Below are 20,758 nucleotides of genomic sequence, written 5' to 3' on the forward strand. Positions count from 1 at the left end.
CCTACCAGTCCTTCAGGACAGCACAGAGATGCCAGTTCTTCCCCAACTGAGTTATACTCCTGTGTACAAGTTTCCAGGTAGCTTACCCCACCTTAGTTCTTATCACACTGTACTGCAATTTCCTATGTATGTTTCTGTCCCCTGACTAGACTGTAAGCCAGTGGGCAAGAACAATGTCTTGGCACTTAGCAGATGCTCAAAGAATAAATAAATACTGTGGACAAAATATGAAGTCTCAGTCATTCTCAAGGTGTTTGTCTCTCTCATCTGATGTAATTTTTTCTAATTTTGGTGTCTTCCTTTATGTACTAAAGTCGTAATTATTTGCCACCAACATCACTGATCCTCTTGCTGAAAATGGTAATGACAATTAGGAATTACATCTATCCTAAGATGATAGACAGACTTTTCATGTAACCTTAGTATCTTTTGAAAATTAAACAATGCAGATAACCTAGATTTTTTAAAAATTTATTTATTTTTAATTGAAGGATAATTGCTTTACTTTTAAAGATAAGTAAATTTTAAATTTAAAAATTCAGAGTCATGCAGAAAAATATATTTTACATATACATGTACACTCATGAAATCCAAATTTCTTTGCACAAACATTGTCAGTCATTTTCAAATGTATCTGTCCTAACACAAACATTTTTAAAATTCTTAGTTCTCTTTGCTAAGAAGAAAACAGTCTCAAACTAAGCTGATAAATAGAATAATTCATTAGCTGCCTCAAGCAACAAATATCCAGCTTCTGCAGGGGAGAGGGGAGGACAATGTGACTTCGGCAGAACTTTTTTGTAAATGGTAAGAATAGCCACAAAGAATTATGTCCACGTGAGGGATAATATTAAAATTATACCTTAAGTAGATCCAAGTATGTTGCTAAAAAATTAGAATGGTTAGTCTTATCTCTTGAAAAGAGATAAACATGCATGCATCGTCTCCTGTAATTCAGATTTCCTTTCCAAAGCACTTATTTCCAGGCACTTTTCTACTATTAGGTTATTTTATGGTTAACATGAAAACAGAATTTTAAATCAAAGGACAGCGTGTGCCATGCAAACTAGAAATGCTCATTTTTCAGAGACTAGCTTCCAGCAGAACTCTGCAATTTGTTCCCAAGGAACAGGTTTGTCTGTTTTCTTCCCCTTTAACCTTCCTCCAGACTCTAGTTGGACCGTAAAGAAGGCTGAGTGCCGAAGAAATGATGCTTTCAAATTGCAGTGCTAGAGAAGACTCCTGAGAGTCCTTTGGACTGCAAGGAGATCAAACCAGTCAATCTTAAAGGAAATCAACCATGAATATTCATTAGAAGGACTGAGATTGAAGCTGAAGCTCCAATACTTTGACTATTATTATCCTTCCAAGAAACTCCAATACTTTGGCCACCTGATGCGAAGATCTGACTCACTGGAAAAGATCCCGATGCTGGGAAAGATTGAGGGCAGGAGAAGAAGGGGGCAACCAAGGATGAGATGGTTGGATAGCATCACTGACTCAATGGACATGGGTTTGAGCAAACTCTGGGAGATAGTGAAGGACAGGAAAGCCTGATGTGTTGCAGTCCACGGGGTCACAAAGAGTCAGACACGACTGAGCAACTGAACAACTAGACTCCTAACTTCTATTTACCCATCCCCTCTCATCCAACAATTTCAAAGCACTTCACAAGCAAGCAGGCACTCATCTCTGCACTTTCTTGTGAAGAAGAAGGCAAGCTTCACCATAGCACTTTATAGATAAGAAAAACGAGGAGCAGAGATGAAGATGTGCCCAGCACTAATAAGTGCTGGATGGGGTAAGCCGTGCAGTCCTGGCTGAGTGCTTCCAGGCTGTCTCATCCATCTGGGCGTGCCCACACCATTTCTCCCAACGACCCGTAGGTATTTTATTGCATTTCAGAAACTGTCAGTTTTGGTTGTGCAGATAGAAGTACAAAGGGTATAGATTCCTGTAAAGGTGCCGGGTTTTCTTTTGCTTTTGATATGAAGGGAAATATTTAATTTCTTGTTCCTAGGGAACCAAAACTTTGAGGTGCAGCCTGGAACAGCCAGATCACCCCCAAAGTGGTCAGTATCTAATTCTCTTTGCTCTGTCTCAATTTCATTAAAAGTACTTTTCACCAAGACATAATTTTGTTAGACCCCCAGATCAGAAACTTGATTCTGCCCTTTACAAATTAATACTTTTATTTAATTGTAATACAAATTAATAATTACAAATTATAACACCCTTACAGGGCTTCCCTTGTGACTCAGCTGGTAAAGAATCCGCCTGCAACGCGGGAGACCTGGGTTCGATCCCTGGGTTGGGAAGATCCCCTGAAGAAGGGAAAGGCTACCCACTCCAGTATTCTGGCCTGGAGAATTCCACGGACTACAGTCCATGGGGTCACAGAGAGTCAGACACGACTTGAGCGACTTTCACTTTTATTCTCTTTCACAATACCTTTACAAATTAATTTCTTTAAAAAGAAAAATAACCTTCAGATTTACAGGAATGGGGGGATCATTAGACATACATGAAACACCTGCTAGAACAGAAGCTTCATTCATAGTAGTTTCTGTTGTGATTACCGAACAGCACTGTGAGTCATTAGTTCTCAATGATTCTCAACGTGAGTAACATCAAATGTTTTAGAAAGCAAAACCTCCATCAGTGGTTGGGGAAATATGAGTGAGTAATGGGGACAGCAGGGAGATTCAAACAGTCCATCCTAAAGGAAATCAGTCCTGGGTGTTCATTGGAAGGACTGATGTTGAAGCTGAAACTCCAATACTTTGGCCACCTGATGTGAAGACCTGACTCATTTGAAAAGACTCTGATGCTGGGAAAGATTGAAGGCAGAAGAAGGGGATAACAGAGGATGAGATGGTTGGATGGCATCACCGACTTGATGGACATGAGTTTGAGTAAGTTCCAGGAGTTGGTGATGGACAGGGAAGCCTGGTGTGCTGCAGTCCATGGGATCACAGAGTCGGGCACAAATGAGCAACTGAACTGAACTGAACTGAATGGGGAAAGAGGGATTATGAGCCACTAATACAGAAGATACATTTTTTAAAACTACATTTGTTTAGTGTTAGGAGAGAAAAAAAAGTAAGTTCCAGCACTGGTATTCATTGTTTGGGTGGGTCTGGTCTATAAAATGTGAATAACAAACTCACAGGGTCCTTATTAGTTTAGAAAGCATGTATTTAAATCCCTTAATCAAGGTATGTCAAGCACTGAACAAGTTGGTTCTCTCTGTTTTCATACTTTAAAAGATGGAGGGACAATTTGGGCTCTTTGCATGATTCCTTAGAAAAGGAGGTAGCAGAGAGGTTTTACGATGTGTGGTGGGGAAGACCGAAGGATCTAAAAAAATCACATGGGGGCAAAAAATGACACAAAAAGATGCCAAAATACTGATAATCTTGAAGCTGGGTGGTGAGTACGGAGGGATCCATCATATTTTCTCTATGTATGTTTGAAAATTCCTATAATTAAAAAGTTCAAACAGTAAAAAAAATGTTTGTATGGCTGAGTCTCTTCCCTGTTCACCGGAAACTATCACAACATCGGCAGTTGGCTATATCCCAATACAAAATGATTTTGGTGTTAAAAAAAATAAAAATACAGAATAAATAATAAAAATAAAATAAATAAACAACAACAATGAAAAAACCATTTTGATAGTATTAACTTGGAAGAAAAAGAAAGATGAGGAGAGCTCTAGCATCCCAGACCTGGGATTGAATCTCTGCTTTCTGCTCTGTGAATTTGCTAAGTTATCTTACTGTTCTGTGCTTCGATTTCCTCTCTTGTAAAAGGATAATGATGGTGTGGTCAGTGCAGAGCTGTGTCACTCAGATCCTTCTTCCAGAAAGGACTTGCTGCCCAGCTGCATGGGGTGTGGTTAGCAGACAGCTTCCTTTAGGGTCTGCCTTGTCTTCCGAGCCAAACTCACATTGTTCTTGGGGTAGCCCTTTGCCAGTGAACGAGCAAGGCAGTGGTACAAGGGCCTGCCCATTTCTGCCCACTGTGAGACTCCCTGAATGGATAATCTTCGCTCTAGAGCTTCTCGTTGGCTTGGTGGAGACTTTCTCAGGTAGCATTATGGTCTGATGGCTCCCTCGGCCCAATCACACTTACTCCCTTTTCCTTTCACAGGTGTTCCTTCCCTACAAAGCTTAGCACTCCTAGTTCTATCTCAGAATCTTCTCAGATGCTGGCCCAAATGGTACTCACCTTCACTGGATTCTTGTGAAGAATCAGTGAGATGATGGATGGCAAACTTTCACAGCACCTGAGGCATGGTAAGCTCTCAGTAAGCAGCAGTGTTTTGTTTTGTTTTGGCTTTGGTTTTGTTTTTCTTCCAGTTTTATTAAGATATAATTGACATACAGAAAATAAGTGTGAGGTATACAGCATGATAATAATCAGCAACGTTGATAACACCGATTCAACTGTTTTTAAGGCATGGTGCGTGTGAAATTATTGCAAGAACTACAGAGTTTATGCAATGATAATCTATTTCTATTTTTAAGACCCGTAGAGTAGAGAAGTAAAGGTGGAAACTGTTACCGCTGAATTGTTAACACACTAAAACCATAGCTTTAGTCTAAGAATTAATTCTTATTAAAAATTTCATTCCAATCATTAGAATAGTGTGTTCTAAGTTTTAAAAAGAAACCATAATATAGTGAATGTGATATTACAGTTTTGAGGTGAACAAATCTTATAATTTGTGCAACAAGAAATTTTAAGTTTCATCTATTTTGTTGTTGGTGTTGGTGGTGGTATGAATCTAGTTCTAGTTTTAGGCAACTGAGGTTGTTAAGATTTACAGAAAGTTAGCACAGAATCTTACAGATGAAGTTTATGAGTTAAAAGAATCAATATTAAAAAACATGCATATTCCCAACTAACTCTGACATAATAAACACATTTGGCCCTTTATGACTTTTTAAATTTATTAACCAGACACATCACTAGGCTCAGGCCGGTAAGACTATATATCACTAAATCAGGAAGCAAATATTTCATTACAAACACTAATTCCAGAAGACTTCACACCCACATTCCAAAATCTAATTAGATTAACTTCCTAGGGCATACATGTATTCTTGGTAGCTTGCAATTTTTAAGTGTCAAAATAAAGCCTTATTTTAAAATGTGGGCGGTGTTGATGAAACAAGTATGAGTAATACTTGCAGGAAACACAATATTAGCTTAGCAAGGAAGTGGGTGACACTTGAACAGTCCTTCAAAGAGGCACTTTCCATGTCGCGCCAATGTAAAGCAAGAGTTCTAATCTAGTCACACAGTAAGCACAGGCAAAACCCCTTACGGTACTTGAAATACAGCTTTACCTACCAAAAATGCAATGTTCAGGAAGATATCTGACTATAGGGTGAAAGCAACAAACTGATGGGTAAATGTCAACCACAAAATCACCAGATCGCCCGTGTTTTGTTTAATATCTACTAACCAGAGAGACAAATATCATATTACTTATAAGTGGAACTTAAAAAAAAGAAAATGACACAAAGGAACTTACAAGACAGAAATAGACTGGGGCTTCCCTAATAGCCCAGTGGCTAGGACTCGGTGCTTGAGTTCAGGTACAATCCCTAGTCAGGGAACTAAGATTATGCATGCCCTGAGCTGTGTGGCAGAAAAAAGAAAAACAGAAATAGACTCAGAGACATAGAAAACAAGCCTATGGTGACCAAAGGGGAAGGTTGTTCAGTTGGTAAATTGTGTCTGACTCTGCGACCCCATGGACTGCAGCACTCCAGGCCTCCCTGTCTTTCACTATCTCCTGGAGTTTGCTCTAACTCATGTCCATTGAGTCAGCAGAGGGATAGATTAGGAGTTTGAGATTAGCAGATACAAACTACTATATAGAAAACAGATAAACAACAAGGACCTACTGTGTGAACTACATTCGATATTGTGTAATAATCTATATTGGAAAAGAAACTGAAATACACACACATATATATATATATATGACTGGATCACTTTTCTGTACACCTGAAAATTATAAATCAACGATAATTCGATTACAAAACATAAAGATAAAAATAAATTAACATTTTAAAAAATCTACTATCCAGAAAAGACTGTGCAAACCCTGTTTTAATAGAAATACAGAGGATGAGATGGCTGGATGGCATCGCCGACTGGATGCGCATGAGTTTGAGTAAACTCCGGGAGTTGGTGATGGACAGGGAGGCCTGGCGTGCTGCGATTCATGGGGTCGCGAAGAGTCGGACACGACTGAGCGACTGAACTGAACTGAGGGTTGACAGAACTACACTTGATTTGATTTTTTTTTTTTTGGTCTGTCTTCTGAGGTGGTTTTGCTCACCCTAGTTCCAGGATTTATGTCTCCCATGTTGGTCCTGCCGTGTTTATCCCAAACAGAAACCTCTGAAGGGTTAAAGAAGAAAAGAACGGGGAGAGAGCTATGAACTGTTGTTAATACTCTGCTCCATTGAGTACTGGGCAGTAAGAAAAGGTAATAATTCTCCAAATCCTGCAACTAGTTAATTATGTCAATGTTAAAAAAAGAATCAGTATTGTCTAGGTTAAAATTTTAACACACTATAAAGTGTTCCTATGGGTTTCCCAGGAGGTGCAGTGGTAAAGAATCTGCCTGCCAATGTAGGAGATGCAAGAGATAGGGGTTCCGTCCCTGGGCTGGGAAGATCCCCTGGAGGTGGGAATGGCAACCCACCCTGGTACCCTTGCCTGGAGAATCCCATGGACAGAGGAGCCTGGTAGGCCACAGTCCATAGCATCGCAGAGACTTGACTTAGCATGCACGCATGCTACCACACACAGGTCTCCTGGGTGGCCAAAAAACAAAAAATGGTCTAGACTGTGTTTGTGTGGAAGGAGTATATGAGAAATCTCTGGACCTTCTGCTCATTTTTGCTGTGAAACTAAAACTGCTCTAAAAAGTAATCTATTGGGACTTCCCTGGTGGTCTAGTGTCTAAGACTCCAAGCTCCCAATGCAAGGGTCCCCAGTTCATCCCTGGTCAGGGAATTAGATCCCAAATGCTGCAATTAAGAGTGCAAGCTGCAGCTAAGACCTGGCACAGCCAAATAAATAAGCAAATAAATATGTATCAGAAAATTTTTAAATAGTCCATTTTTTACAAAAAGATGCCTGGATTTTTTTTTTTAATCTTTACACTGCCAAAGTGAAGAAAGGCATTAAAACTATCCTGCCATTACTTTAAAATAGCAAATGTTAAAACAAAAGGGAAAAAAAAAGGATTCACTCATTTATTCAATAAGTTATTTCTGGAACTACTACTGTGAGGCAGGCATTGTTCCTGATCCAGCTGGTTGACAACTTTCACTGCTGCCTCTTAAAAGTGAACACCACAATCAATGTCACTATAGCCAACAAATTGTGGAAAACATGATACACCTGGCACTGTCCTAAAAACAACAGGTTTTTTAAAAAATTAAGTACCATCAACACAGGTGGCTTAACATAGTAATATGTTAACCAATATGTATTATTTGGGTCTCTGCTTTCTTGTTATTATTTTGGGCTGTTCCATTTCTTATTAGCATCAAAAGAAAAATAAAGACAGCAGAGAGGACTGCTGCTGCTGCCGCTGCTAAGTCACTTCAGTTGTGTCCGACTCTGTGCGACCCCATAGACGGCAGCCCACCAGGCTCCGCTGTCCCTGGGATTCTCCAGGCAAGAACACTGGAGTGGGTTGCCATTTCCACTAGGAGATAAAAGTAGATTCTATCACTTAGTAATTTATTAGCCACAAAGAATAGACCATTATAAGGCAGGTTAAAATTTCCAACGGATTTATTTTTACTTCACATTAATGATCAAGCTTAGAAAAAGTTGAGCTGACACTTCAATAATGCCTTACTTCTTTTTAATATGCAAATACAAATAATACTAAACCCCAAAAAATTCAAAAGAAATTCTTGCTTTGCCATTTCTCCAATGACCAGAAACAACTTCAACAAGTCAGTACAAACTAGATAGCCTCTTAACATGACCTTTTAAACAAAGCCTTGAGTAAATGCATTTTGGTTAATCTTGGAAACAAATCTCTTTTTTGACTTTGAGGTTGTAGGCTAGAGTTAAACCCGATTTTACATGCTTTCACTGAAATAGGCAGATTCCCTTCAAAGTATATAAAGTGAAACAACAGGCCCCTATCGGTCTTACATACAGTAGCTGTTCAATAAAAAAGTTAAAAATTGACTAAAATGCAAATTAGGAAGAGATGTACAGAAACAATTTTGTTATATCCTAGTTGCTTTACTTTTTAATTTTTAAATTAATTTTTATTGGAGTATAGTTGATTTACAATATTGTGTTAGGGTCTGCTATGCAGCAAAGTGAATCTGTCATACATATATAAACTGATATATCCACTCTTTTTTACATTCTATTCCCATCTGCTCAATACTCTGTAATGACCCCATCACTTCAAATCAGCCATTTTATACTTTGTTACAACCTACTGATATAAAATAGAAAGCCCCAATTTTCACACAACCTAGTAAAGTTATTACAAATTATGGGTTTTGAGTTCATTTTTATGATTGCATGAGAACTTCCTGACATTTCCCGATTTCTCACAATCAGGAATATCAAAATTCATGCCGATGAAGAGGTTAAAAGAAAAAAGAGAAGAGAACGGTTTTACTGTCTACAAAGCAGGATGTGGCTAAGAACAGAACTTTAATGTAAAGTGCACGTTAGAAATGTGTCCTTTTGAAAAGCCTACAGGACGTTGACCAGCGTCCTAAAACGTGTGTAAAACCTGATGGCGTTTGTGAAGGTCTGTGAAAGCTGCAAAGACCTGTCGCAAAGAATTCATGGACATCCAAACCAGAGCTCCATCTCTCTCCATCTAGAAGCATCATTCTGCCAAGTTAGGCTTGAGTGCCCCGTCATTATCTCATTACCCCTGTGCAAGATCCCACAGCCACCATTCAGGGAAAACCCTCAATCAGGGCTCTGTCAGGCGGCCCCATGCCACCACACCACGGAGTCGCTAACCACCAGAGAACTGGAGGTTCATTTTTCAGAATTCTTCTTTTTTTTTTTTTCAGAATTCTTCATTTTTTAATCTCACATTTTTCTTCTGTTTTTTTTATTTCTTTTTTAATCTCAAATTTTAATGAAATGAGGCAACTGAAAACAGACATTTTGGTGCCCTTATGCTTCTTGGAATTTAAACTCAGATTTTGCACTTCTCTTAGTACAAATTACAAGTTCCATTCTTTTCCCTTTATTAACCTCTAAGCCACTCAAGGGCAAAGGACGATACTGTAGTAGAATGCCTTTTTCTTTTCTTTTTTTAACTCTTCATGGACAGGTCCTTCCTAGAAACAACAGATAACTAGTTCTTTCTCGTAAACCTTAACAAGTGAGAAAAAATTTCAAGTATTTTACACACCTTCTCCCTTAAAAATCTTTTCCGATTATTTTCACTGTAGGAAATTTCATTCCTAGAGAGTAGAAAGCCTAGTATCACAAGTGCTTCTGTACCCCTCACCCAGGTCAGCAGTGACCAGCTCTTCAGCAATTTCATTTCATCCACATTCCCATCCACTACCACCCCAAACTCTTTTGAAGCAAATCTAAGGTTTCCTTTTACTTGTATATATTCCAATTCCTACTGATTTTCAACAACTTGTCTTTGCCTTCCTTTCCACCCTCCACCTGCCAAAAGAAGTGCACAGAATAACACAGGGGATTGAGGCTATTTTAGCTGGTGGTTCCTCATAACTACTATCCCTCTGCCCATCCCTTTCTGGATCACCTTCTGTAACATTCACCAACATCACCATGAAATGGCCACCATGGTGTTCAATCCCTAAACTACAGCCTATTTCACTTGGAAATATATTGTATTCCCCCCTCCCAATAAACCCCTTCTCTTGTTTGAACAAGTGAAAATAAAAATTGTGCCAAAATTTCTATTCTGTTGATAAAAATTTATTCTGATTCGTTCCCCCAGATAGGGTAAAAAGAGGCAAAGGGAGTGCAGAAGGAATGGAAAAGGAATGAAATCCAACACTTAAAATGGTAGACTCTGCCTAACTGGCTGTGTATAAATACTTACGACCATCTGCTACTTTAAGAATGAATATTTGTAAACATCAGTCAAAAATTTGAGATCCTTTTAGACAGAGGATGTTTACAAAATGAATTATCATTTAAGGGAACTACTGCCTTCAGAATTTTGGTATCAATAACAGTAGCTGCTTCTGAGCCTAAGAAGTGGTTATGTAAAAACAATTAAAGCAAAAAAAAAAAAAAATTAATTAAGGGAGGATCCCCTCTGTTTCTATAGCTGCTCTAACCTTCTTTTATTTTGACGTGAAATTTCTTGGCCTCCACTCAGATAGCAACCACCATCCCACACTTTCTTCACACCGTTTACAAATGGAATTCCGAAAGGAGGCACTTTCGAGTTCCTCCTGGGAAATGTCTCATCTTGAGGACGTCTCGGTGCAATAATTGAGATTTCATCTCCTCCTTCCTCTGCACTCCGCTCTGCCCATCGCTTGTCCAGAGATCTCCTTAGAAATCCAGAGGAAGCAAGGAATCCAGAGGAAAACAAGCCCCAGTCCACAAGCCACAGACTCTCCTCCCCAGGACCGCCAGTGCATCGCCTTGGCATCCGGGTCCGGGGAGAGAGGAGCTTGCAGACACCACGCCGCTTGTTTATCCATTCTCGCCCCGCGTTAAACATCCCGGCGGGGCGCTCCCTACCGCATTTCAGACTCTTTCCTCCCAGCGGTTAAAAAATACAAAACTGACCCCGCTAATGTCTCTTCCCGCAGGCGGCAACACAAGGCGTCCCTCCAACTCCTACTACTCTCCCCTCCAGGCCGAACGCCGCAATCCCCACATCAAATCCAAGATCTAAGTTGCCCCTGGGAGAATCACAAGCGCACCCCAAACCACCACAGGGCAAACGTCCTCGCCACTAGAGGGAAGACACCAGTTCTCACTCACCCCTGCAACCCCAAACCCAAGCCCTGGGACACGGCCCCGCCAGGGCCGCCCCGCCCCCCGGGAGAGCGCCCGACCCACCCGCACCTCCTTGGACAGAGAGCAGAGGAGGACGGCGGGTCTGGGCGCCGAATACCTAACGCAGCCCTGAAAATCCCCGGCTTTCCACGCCCCCACTGAGTCGGCCCGCCGCGCTAAGGAGAGGGGGGTCCCGCCCGCGCCTGTGATCGGGAGGTGCGGGGACCCAGATCTGCGCCCCGCGCTCGGGCCGCTGGGGGGACCCACACCAGCGGCCCCTGCTCTGGCCGCCGGTGGGGGGGGGGGGGTGGCGGTTCACTCCAGCGCCCCCTCACCTCGGGAGGGCAAATCTGGCGCGCACCTCCAGCTCCAGCCGAGGCCAACGAGAGGCATCCGGACCTGCACCTCCCGCCAGGGCCGCCGAGACCACGGACCGGCGCGCGATCTCGCCCACCGGGGGCAGCCCGGCCCGTGTCCCCCAGGCCAGGAGCGCCAGGCACCTTTCCCCCACCTCCCTGCATCCTAGCGGGCCCGGCCCCTCACTCACCCAGAGCTCGATGCCCCAGCTCATGGTGCAGGGGGCGGGAAGGGGCGCGCCGCGCGGCGGGGCGCGGCTCTCCGGTCCCCCTCCCCGGCGATCCCGTCTCCCCGGGAGATCCCCGCGATCGAGGAAAGCCCGTGCCCCGTGCGGCCGCCGCCTCCTCCGGCTCACTGCTCCTCGCCTAGGGTCTCCGCGGCGCTCCTCCTCCCCGGTCGCTCCTCGGCAAAATGGCCTGAGGAAGCAGCAGCCGCGGTCGCCGCAGCGCCCGCCCGCCCCACACCCGAGAGCGAGGGGCGGGGGAGGGGCGGGGGTGGGGCGGGGCTGCGCGCCGGGGGCGGGGCCGGCCTGACAGCTCGCGCACGCGCGCGCCCCGCCCCCAGTCCAACCTCCCCCCGGGCGCCCTCCGCCCCCCCACCCCGGCCCCCCGCCCGCGTGGCCTGGGGGTCCGGAAGGACTTGCAGAAAGCAGGGGGCCCTGGTGGGACTTGGAGCCGCCGGCTTCCCCGCTGCCGATCTTTTTATTTTTCTTATTAGCAGCCACACTCTCTGCTCTTAGGGACAAACCACTCGCCTCCGAACGGAGCCGGCCCCTGTTATTACGGGGGCTCTGCCGAGGCCTGAGGTTGCTCCCCTGCGCGGAGCGCCGCTTTGAATTTAAGGACCATGCTTTTCGTTGCTCAGCCATCGGAGCTCGCTCGAGCGGGTCTTTCCCCCCACCGCCCGGGGAGCCTTGGAGGCCCGAGCGGCTTTCGCAGCCTTGCGCGGTGGGCGTGGGGCCAGGTGCGGGGCTGTCTGTGTACTGCACACAGAAGGACTCGGAGGCCGAGAGCGACCTAGCAGAGTGGCTGGGGAAAGGAGTCCAGGGGCTCACAACCGGTGATTTCTAATCTCTGAAACCGGTGATTTCCGACTTGTTCGGCCAAGAAACTCTCAGACGTTGAAATCACGTTGCCGCGTAGTGGGTGAAAAAAGCAAAGGCGCTGGGTCCACTGATCCGCGTTTCTGTCTCCAGTCCCGCCACCCGCACTCACTAGCTGGGTGGCCTAGGACAAGGCCTCCACCTCTGTAGAAGCTCAGAGCTTTCTCCCCCACCTCCCGCCAAAGGGAGGCAGTAACTAACTACTCAGCTCAGCGAGAGGAGACGACCACCTGTTACCCGGCCAGTGGTTGGTAAACTGAGAACTAATTTTTAAGTAGATACGGACTCCTTTTTCCCTGCACTCCCCAAGTATACACAAATAACATTTCGGGATTGTGTGTGTGTTGCTCAGTCGTGTCCCACTCTTTGCGACCCCATGGACTGTGGCCCACCAGGTTCCTTTGCCCGTGGAATTCTCCAGGCAAGAATACTGGAGTGGGGTGCCATTTCCTTCTCCGGGGGATCTTCCCCACCCAGGGATCCATGGGGTCTTCTGCATTGCAGACGGATTCTTAACTGTCTGAGCCACCAGGGAAGCCCAATTCCAGGATTGGGACTGGAGAACTGTTTGGATTCTGACTCCTTCCTCTGAATCACTAGACCCTTTCTCCCCCAACTTTTCTTTCTTCCTCAGCTAATCCTACTGACTTTTCTATCTGTGAACTCCTAAAATGGGCCCCATTTAAGAAGAATTTCAGCTGCCTGTCTCTCTAATCCCACTACACCCAGCCTCAACCAGCTTATCATTCTTCTCCAAGACAGGGTGGAGCAAGGGTTGTGTTCTACTCTTGCAGATAAACCAAGTCTACTTCCTTTGTTGGACAGGATTACAATAAATATAAACTGTCAAACCTGTTTTGGTCTGTCTTTTTTCAGTAAGGAATTCCTTCCATCAGTTTGTTTTTAGTGTGTGTTTTAAATATTTTGTTCTCAGTTACCCTGTCTGGAAACTCTGTACTCCAATCCTGCTAGACCTGTAACCATCAGAACAGCCAGCCACTTAGCTCCCAAGGTACATTTATTAACAGCTTCATTGAGGTGGAGAGGTCAGAAACTTGATCAATACTGCACACTTTAGTTTGCTATTTGGAAATGCTGAGTGAAATGCAGGTAATCTAACAGGACCCTGCCTCACAAATCACCTCAATTTCTTCCTGCCAAGATTTACTATTTTTTCAAATACAGTGATCTAATCTTGACTGCCTTCTAGAAGACTTCTCAAAAACAGTGACTTGTGAAAAGATGCTAATCAGGATGAAAAACAACCTGCAGCTCTAAAGACGAGAAAGGGGGGGACAAAGAGCAAGAGAGAGAGACCACATTAAAAGGAAACCTTTTAAGATAAGTAAGCAGGAAACAGTTATAGGAACCCATTAAAAGCCACAGCAGCAGTACTGTATGGAACTGGGTTAATTAGACCACACTGCAAATACCTTTAACTTCATTAAGTCTGGTGGTAACTGAAAAAAAAAAGGGTTGAAGGTATCAGAATCGCCAAGAAATAAAAGAAAAAGTCACCACTGATTTTAAAGCAATGGAAACAAACAGGATTCAGCATAAAAAGAAATAAGATAGCAAAGTAAAAGATTAAATACAGCACAGTATTTTTTAGGAGGAACTAAATCCATTTCAGTTTCCCTTATAGTAAAAGGGAGTGAGTTTAACAGAACTTCTATTAACAAGTCACTGTAACTGACCTACTTAGGAATCAGTTTTCACAAGAGGTATTGTAAATCCTGTGGCTTCCCCACTGGCTCAGTAGTAAAGAATCCATTTGCCAATGCAGGAGACAGGGGTTTGATCCCTGGGTCAGGAAGATCCCCTGGAGGAGGAAATGGCAACCCATTCCAGTATTCTTGCCTGGAAAATCCCATGGACAGAGGAGCCTGGGGGGCTACAGTCCATGGGGCTCCAGGAGAGCGGGACATGATTTAATGCCTAAACAATTGTAAACCTTTATTTTTTTTTTTACAGTATTGTTTTATTTACAATAAAGAATTGTAAATACTGAAATGACCTCAGTTCAGTTCAGTTCAGTCCCGCAGTCGTGTGCGACTCCTTGCAACCCCATGGACTGCAGCATGCCAGACCTCCCTGTCCATCACCAACTCCCATAGTTTACTCAAACTCATGTCCATTGAGTTGGTGATGCCACCTAACCATCTCATCCTCTGCCGTCCCCTTCTCCTCCTGCCTTCAATCTTTCCCAGCATCAGAGTCTTTTCCAGTGAGTCAGGTCTTCGCATCAGGTGGCCAAAGTATTGGAGTTTCAGCTTCAACATCAGTCCTTCCAATGAATATTCAGGACTGATTTCCTTTAGCATGGACTGATTGGATCTCCTTGCTCTCCAAGGGACTCTAAATTACCTAGGGAGTCGGTTTGGGCTATATATACCTGTTTCACCTTTTAGAAACACGTGGAGAATACTGATTTACAAAGTTATGATCTTGGCAGGTGACTACATAAATTTCCACTGAATAATCTGATCACATGGATGTTATTAGCACTGAAATAAGGTATCTAGAAAATATAGACTCTGTATAGTTGCCATGGAGCTAGAGGTAAACAATTCTAATAGAGTCAGCAACTCCAATGCGTCTTGCTAGTATAAACATCTGATTCAGGGGCTTAGATATAGAGATATCACTATCTAATCTATTTAAAAGGCTTCCTTGTTGTTCAGTTACTAAGTCATGTCCAACTCTTTGTGATCCCATGGACTTCAGCACGCCAGGCTTCCCTGTCCTTGACTATCTCCCAGAGTATTATCAAACTCATGTCCACTGAGTTGATGATGCCATCCATTGAGTTGATACCATCTCATCCTCTGTTGCCCCTTTCTCCTCTTCCCTCAATCTTTCCCAGCATCAGGGTCTTTTCCACTGAGTTAGAAAAGTATTGGAGCTTCAGCATTAGTCCTTCCAATGAATGTTCAGGGTTGATTTCCTTTAGGATTGACTGGCTTGATCTCCTTGCTGTCCAAGGGACTCTCAAGATCTTCAGCACGACAGTTCAAAAGCATCAATTCTTTGGTGCTCAACCTTCTGGTCCAACTTTCACATCCGTACATGACTACTGGAAAAATCATAGCTGTGACTATATGGACCTTTGTCAGCAAAGTGATCGCTCTGCTTTTTAATAAACTAAGTGGTTTTGTAATTGTTCCGTTGGGATCCAAGTGCTTCACTACTTATCAGGTATGTGGCCTTAGACAAGTTACTTAAACTCTCAGAACTTCACTTAAAACACGGATCTCCAAGGTTGTTGTGAAGCTGAAAGAAGGGAGCTAGCAGTGAGCACAGAGTGGATAGCCCCACGCAGAAAGCTCTAGAGCTTTGGTTGAATTACTTCCCTTCTCTAGGCCTCAGTTTCCTCCTCCATAAAATGGACATAATGCTTTGCTCGAAAAGTTACTGCAAAGATGAAAAGAAAGAACACACGTAAAATGCTTAGCACATGGGGGCACATATTGGTTCCCTATTCTTTCCTCTTATTTTTTGGAGGATTTTTACTTCTTCTATCAAGGAAAGCAATCCTTTAAGCACTGCTGATGCAGCAAAACAGATTGCCTGAACTACCATTGATTGGTTGTCTATCAGTGAAGTACTCTTCTTAATGAAATTCTCAGGATTTTTTTTTCCCCTTTAAAATAGCTTCCATCAGTTTCCAGCTTAAAATTCTCCATTTGTTTAGCATTCAAACTACTTACTAAGGACCCAAGAAAGCAGCGGAGTGGAAAAAGTTGGAGTGGGATAAAAGGAGAACTCTGTCGTGAGTAGAATCTTAAGACTGCAACCAATTTTTGTACTCAATAATGGAATTCCCCTGTAGGTCTATAAAGATGTGCATAAAATCAGGAAAAACCAGTTGTCCATGGCTGAGCAAGTTACACACTGTGCCACCAAATTGAAGAGAAGTGGACTGGAAGTTTTTCTCCAACCTGCAGGATTCAAGATGTGTCAGGGGCTAGCTTTTCCAAGAAGATGACTCTGCAAGGAGAGTCTGTGGGCATCCCCCAAGCCCCAAGAAATGACATTTCAAATCAAAGAATGAAAGTGACATTTGACTTCTGAATATATTGCCAAGCTCTAGTTTGAACTCTGGTTCCCTGTACTGTGTTTATACAGAACTTTGATCGGAAATGTCATCTCTTTCAATAAGAAAGACAAGCAACAATCATAACTGGAGAATATTAACCCCATAATTACATTAAACATCTCTGGAAATTTCTAATCTGATGTCAAACATTATTAATCACACTAGATTCAAACTCCAAATTCTGCTACTAGTGGCAAACTTCAGTAGATCTTGCAATATTAGAGGAGACAGAAAAATAAGACCCACTTGACTAAGAGGGTAAGGCTGAAAGTCAGGTTTAGGATAGTCTTTTCAGCCTCTCAAGGCTTTCTCAGTCAGTACCTTAAAGTTTAATGCCCCTTTGAAAATGTTGCCAGGGAGAGGCAAACCTAACTTGTTCTATTACTCAACAGGTTTGTTCCCAGTTACACTATCATGATTATGCAAATAATCTGCTCTTGAAACTCTGAAATTATGTGCCTAAGTAAAATTGCCAAGATATCATTTTCACAGAATTTGAGAAGTAACTGTCTAAAACACCCTTCACTTTTAGTTCAGTCCAGTTGCTCAGTCGTGTCCGACTCTGCAACTCCATATGGACTGCAGCACGCCAGGCCTCCCTGTCCATCACCAACTCCTGGAGTTTATTCAAACTTATGTCCATTGAGTCAGTGATGCCACCCAACCTTCTCATCCTCTGTCGTCCTCTTCTCCTCCCACCTTCAATTTTTCCCAGCATCAGGGTCTTTTCAAATGAGTCAGTTCTTCGCATCAGGTTGCCAAAGTATTGGAGTTTCAATTTCAGCATCAGTCCTTCCAACGAATATTTAAGACTGATTTCCTTTAGGATGGACTGGTTGGATCTCCTTGCTGTCCAAGAGATTCTCAAGAGTCTTCTCCAACAATACAGTTCAAAAGCATACTTCACTTTAACTCTTTGTAATTTGTGTTCCCTTTCTTTTGTTGTTCAGTTGCTAAGTTGTATCTGACTTTGACCCCATGGACTGCAGCATGCCAGGCTTCCCTGTCCTTCACCAACTCTTGGAGTTTGCTCAAATCTCTCAGTTGCAAACTAATGACTGGCACAATATAGTTCTCAAATACCTGAAGAAGTTATTTCTCATAAACTTCTGGACAGATGCCACTGGTATGTGACCCTGTGAAAGTCACATAATAATTCCCAAGTGAAAAGGAGCATGGTATAAAAACCCAGCTTTGAGCCCTTGTAAAACTGTTTTCCAGAGACTAAAAGACAAAGGTCTCCTATTTTATAAACTAGTTATTCTAATATAAAATTAAGATTCTTCCTGATCAATCATTTTTAGAAGTCTATTATTTTCAAATTTAAAACCAGAGGTTCTCAAAAATGGTACCTCACTTTAAAAAGCATACAATAAGGATCCAAAACATTGCAGATCGCCTTTAAAAGTGAAGTGCGTGCGTGCTCAGTCGTATCTGACTCTTTGTGACCTCATGGACTGTAGCCCACCAGACTCCTCTGTTCGTGGGATTCTCCAGGCAAGAATACAAGAATGGGTTGCCATTTCCTCCTCCAGGGGATCTTCCCAACCCAGGGATCAAATCCGCATCTCCTGCACTGGCAGGTGGATTCTATACCACAGAGCCACCTAGGAAGCCTCCATAAAAAAAGGGAAACTGCACTTAAAAATCCCCATTTCTTTTGACAACTAGTTTGATACTGAAAAGAGGATCAGTTGACTGTCTTTGGTTTTTCCTCTTACCTAAAAGAAAGTATCAATTATTTTTTATTTCTTCCATGTTCTTTCATATTGCTGATTTTTAAAATGCTTTCTGAATATTTCTCTTGAATTTTGCTTGATAAGATACTGGCTACTCAGATTCTGGGACTTTATTTTTTGAAAATTTAAACGAATTTTAAAAAATAATAAAATTTTAATAATCAGAATGCCATGTGTGGTATAGTTTGGCACAAGAAGCACAGAGCCAGTTTTAAAGCAGATGAGGTCCAGTCCTGGATGCTTGCCCAAAATTACCTAAGTACTTGTGTGACCCTCAGAAAATCATTTTTGAGTTCCTTGGATTTGTTTTCACACCTGTTAAAAAGGTGAAAGGATTTGTTGATTTTCTAAGGACACTTACAACCTCATATGAGATTAATTTTTTATAACAATTGCAGGATAAGGATTAAATGCTGGGCTTTGTGGGCAAGGCCTGGATGAGAGTCATTTATAAATGATCAGACCACCCTTGAATAAATTTTTCTAACCAAGTCTTTTCTTTAAGAAAGGAACAAAAATACAGACCATACAAAGATTTTGTGGTCTTCAATGAGATAATGTGCACAAAGACCCTGATACTGGGGAAGACTGAAGGCAAAAGGAGAAGGGTGTAGTAGAGGGTGAGATGTGTTAGACAGCATCTGACACAATTTGAGCAAATTCTGGAAGATAGTGGTGGACAGAGGAGCCTGGTGTGCTGCAGTCCACGGGATCACAAAGGGTAGGACATGACTTAGTGACTGAACAACAACATATAAAGTACTTAGCAGAATATTTGGCAAACTTAACTGCTTAATAAATAGATTAACTATTATCTCATTTGTGGATTTCCAAGACAATAAAGTTTCTTGTTCTAAGTTTCTTCATCTGTAAAATTATGTAGTAAGATCAGATGACAATTTTGTTCAAAGAAGTAAGATGACATATTCATAATATATGGCTAAAAATAAAAGGTTGGAGAAAGAAGTTAAACCACCAACTAGTAAACATTGCCTTTCTATCTTCCTGGGTACACCTTGGTGCCCTACTTTTGTTCTTACAGAGGGTGTGACAGAACCTGTACTAGTTTTTGACCTGCCAGCAATGCAGGACACCCCAGTTGGATTCTTGGGTCAGGAAGATCTGCTGGAGAAGGGATAGGCTACATATTCCAGTATTCTTGGACTTCCCTTGAGGCTCAGCTGGTTAAGAATCTGCCTGTAATGCAGGAGATCTGGCTTGGGAAGATCCCCTGGAGAAGGAAAAGGCTACCCACTCCAGTATTTTGGCCTGGAGAATTCCACAGACAACCCAACTGAGCCACTTTCACTTTCAAGAATTCATAGATTCATGACTTTGACTGAGATCACACAGCTAAAAGATCTGGGACTCTCACTCCTCTATTCTGTACTTTCCATCTGATTTTTTTTAATCTGAGTGCAGCACTTTATTCACTTTATTTTCATTTAGATATATCATGTTAACTTCAGTTCCTAGTTCCAGTTAAAAACATTAGAAATCTGATTCTGTCATAAAACACTGATAGTCGTGCAGTATTGGGGGATTCCTTGTGGTTTTTATTTTCTTCTCTTTTGTTTAAATGATTGCCCATAAAGAGCATGCCTTGTGTGGCAAGCCAAAAAAAAGCAAAACAAAAAAAATACCTAAAAACTAAATAAACCTAGCTAGTCTATTGGTAATTTTAATAAGCATATCTTTTTTATAACTCCATGATAAAAATACCGATTTGGAGGGAACAAACTACTGAATTCTTTCATTAAAGGTCTCTCTACAAATTCGAAAGATTAGAAGCAAGCAAAGTTTCCACACAGGATTAAGAGAGTCATACTCTAGTGGTTGGATGAAATAGCATGAAGCGATATAACAGTATTTAGCATTTTCCACGTGACTCCCACTTCAACCTGGAACAAATGACAATCTCTCAGAGTTTCAGTTTGCTTACCAGTAAAGTGGGGGGTGGGGGGTGGGGGGAAGTAATACTTACACCTACCTCCTATCTCATCAGACTGTTCCAAGGATTACATGCAAAAATGCACCCAAAAGGCTTAACGAAGTGCCTGAAACGTTGTCCTTGTTTAGTCGCTCAGTTGTGTCCGATTCTTTTGCAACCCCAAGGACAGGCTCCTTTCTGTCCATAGGATTTCCCAGACAAGAATATTGGAGTGAATTGCCATTTCCTCCTCCAGGGGATCTTCCCAACCCAGGGATGGAACCAGAGTCTCTGTGTCTCCAGCACCGCAGGTGAATTCTTTACCGCTGAGGCACTGGGGAAGAAGTACCTCGTAAAGGCTCAATAAATTACTAAAACTACCTCATCAAAGATTTGTGTGAAGTGCCTCAAAAAACAAAAACAACAACAAAAAAACACCCAAGGACTGATGACAAGCCACGAACTTGGTTTTTCTACCGAGTCACGGCTGCTCGGGGAAATCG

The 20,758-nt window shown here is 42.5% G+C and overlaps 1 protein-coding gene across 22 annotated transcripts in view; it reads right to left on the reverse strand.

Annotated features, from left to right (window-relative positions):
• Nucleotides 1–11,863, reverse strand: part of FNBP1 (formin binding protein 1) — a 133,480-nt gene extending 121,617 nt beyond the window's left edge. For 13 of the 22 annotated variants that reach the window (XM_043469831.1, XM_043469826.1, XM_043469844.1 and 10 more), the window contains exon 1: nt 11,576–11,862. In XM_043469831.1, the coding sequence (XP_043325766.1) occupies nt 11,576–11,599 (24 nt within the window). In that variant the 5' untranslated portion in view covers nt 11,600–11,862. Of the gene's footprint in view, nt 1–11,575 lie in introns of all 22 variants that reach the window. The other 9 variants (XM_043469825.1, XM_043469841.1, XM_043469839.1 and 6 more) reach the window with 2 other exon arrangements.
• Between the last annotated feature and the right edge of the window lie 8,895 nt (nt 11,864–20,758).

The sequence above is a fragment of the Cervus canadensis genome, chromosome 5 (assembly GCF_019320065.1).
Source record: "Cervus canadensis isolate Bull #8, Minnesota chromosome 5, ASM1932006v1, whole genome shotgun sequence".
In the NCBI taxonomy this organism is placed as follows: domain Eukaryota; kingdom Metazoa; phylum Chordata; class Mammalia; order Artiodactyla; family Cervidae; genus Cervus; species Cervus canadensis.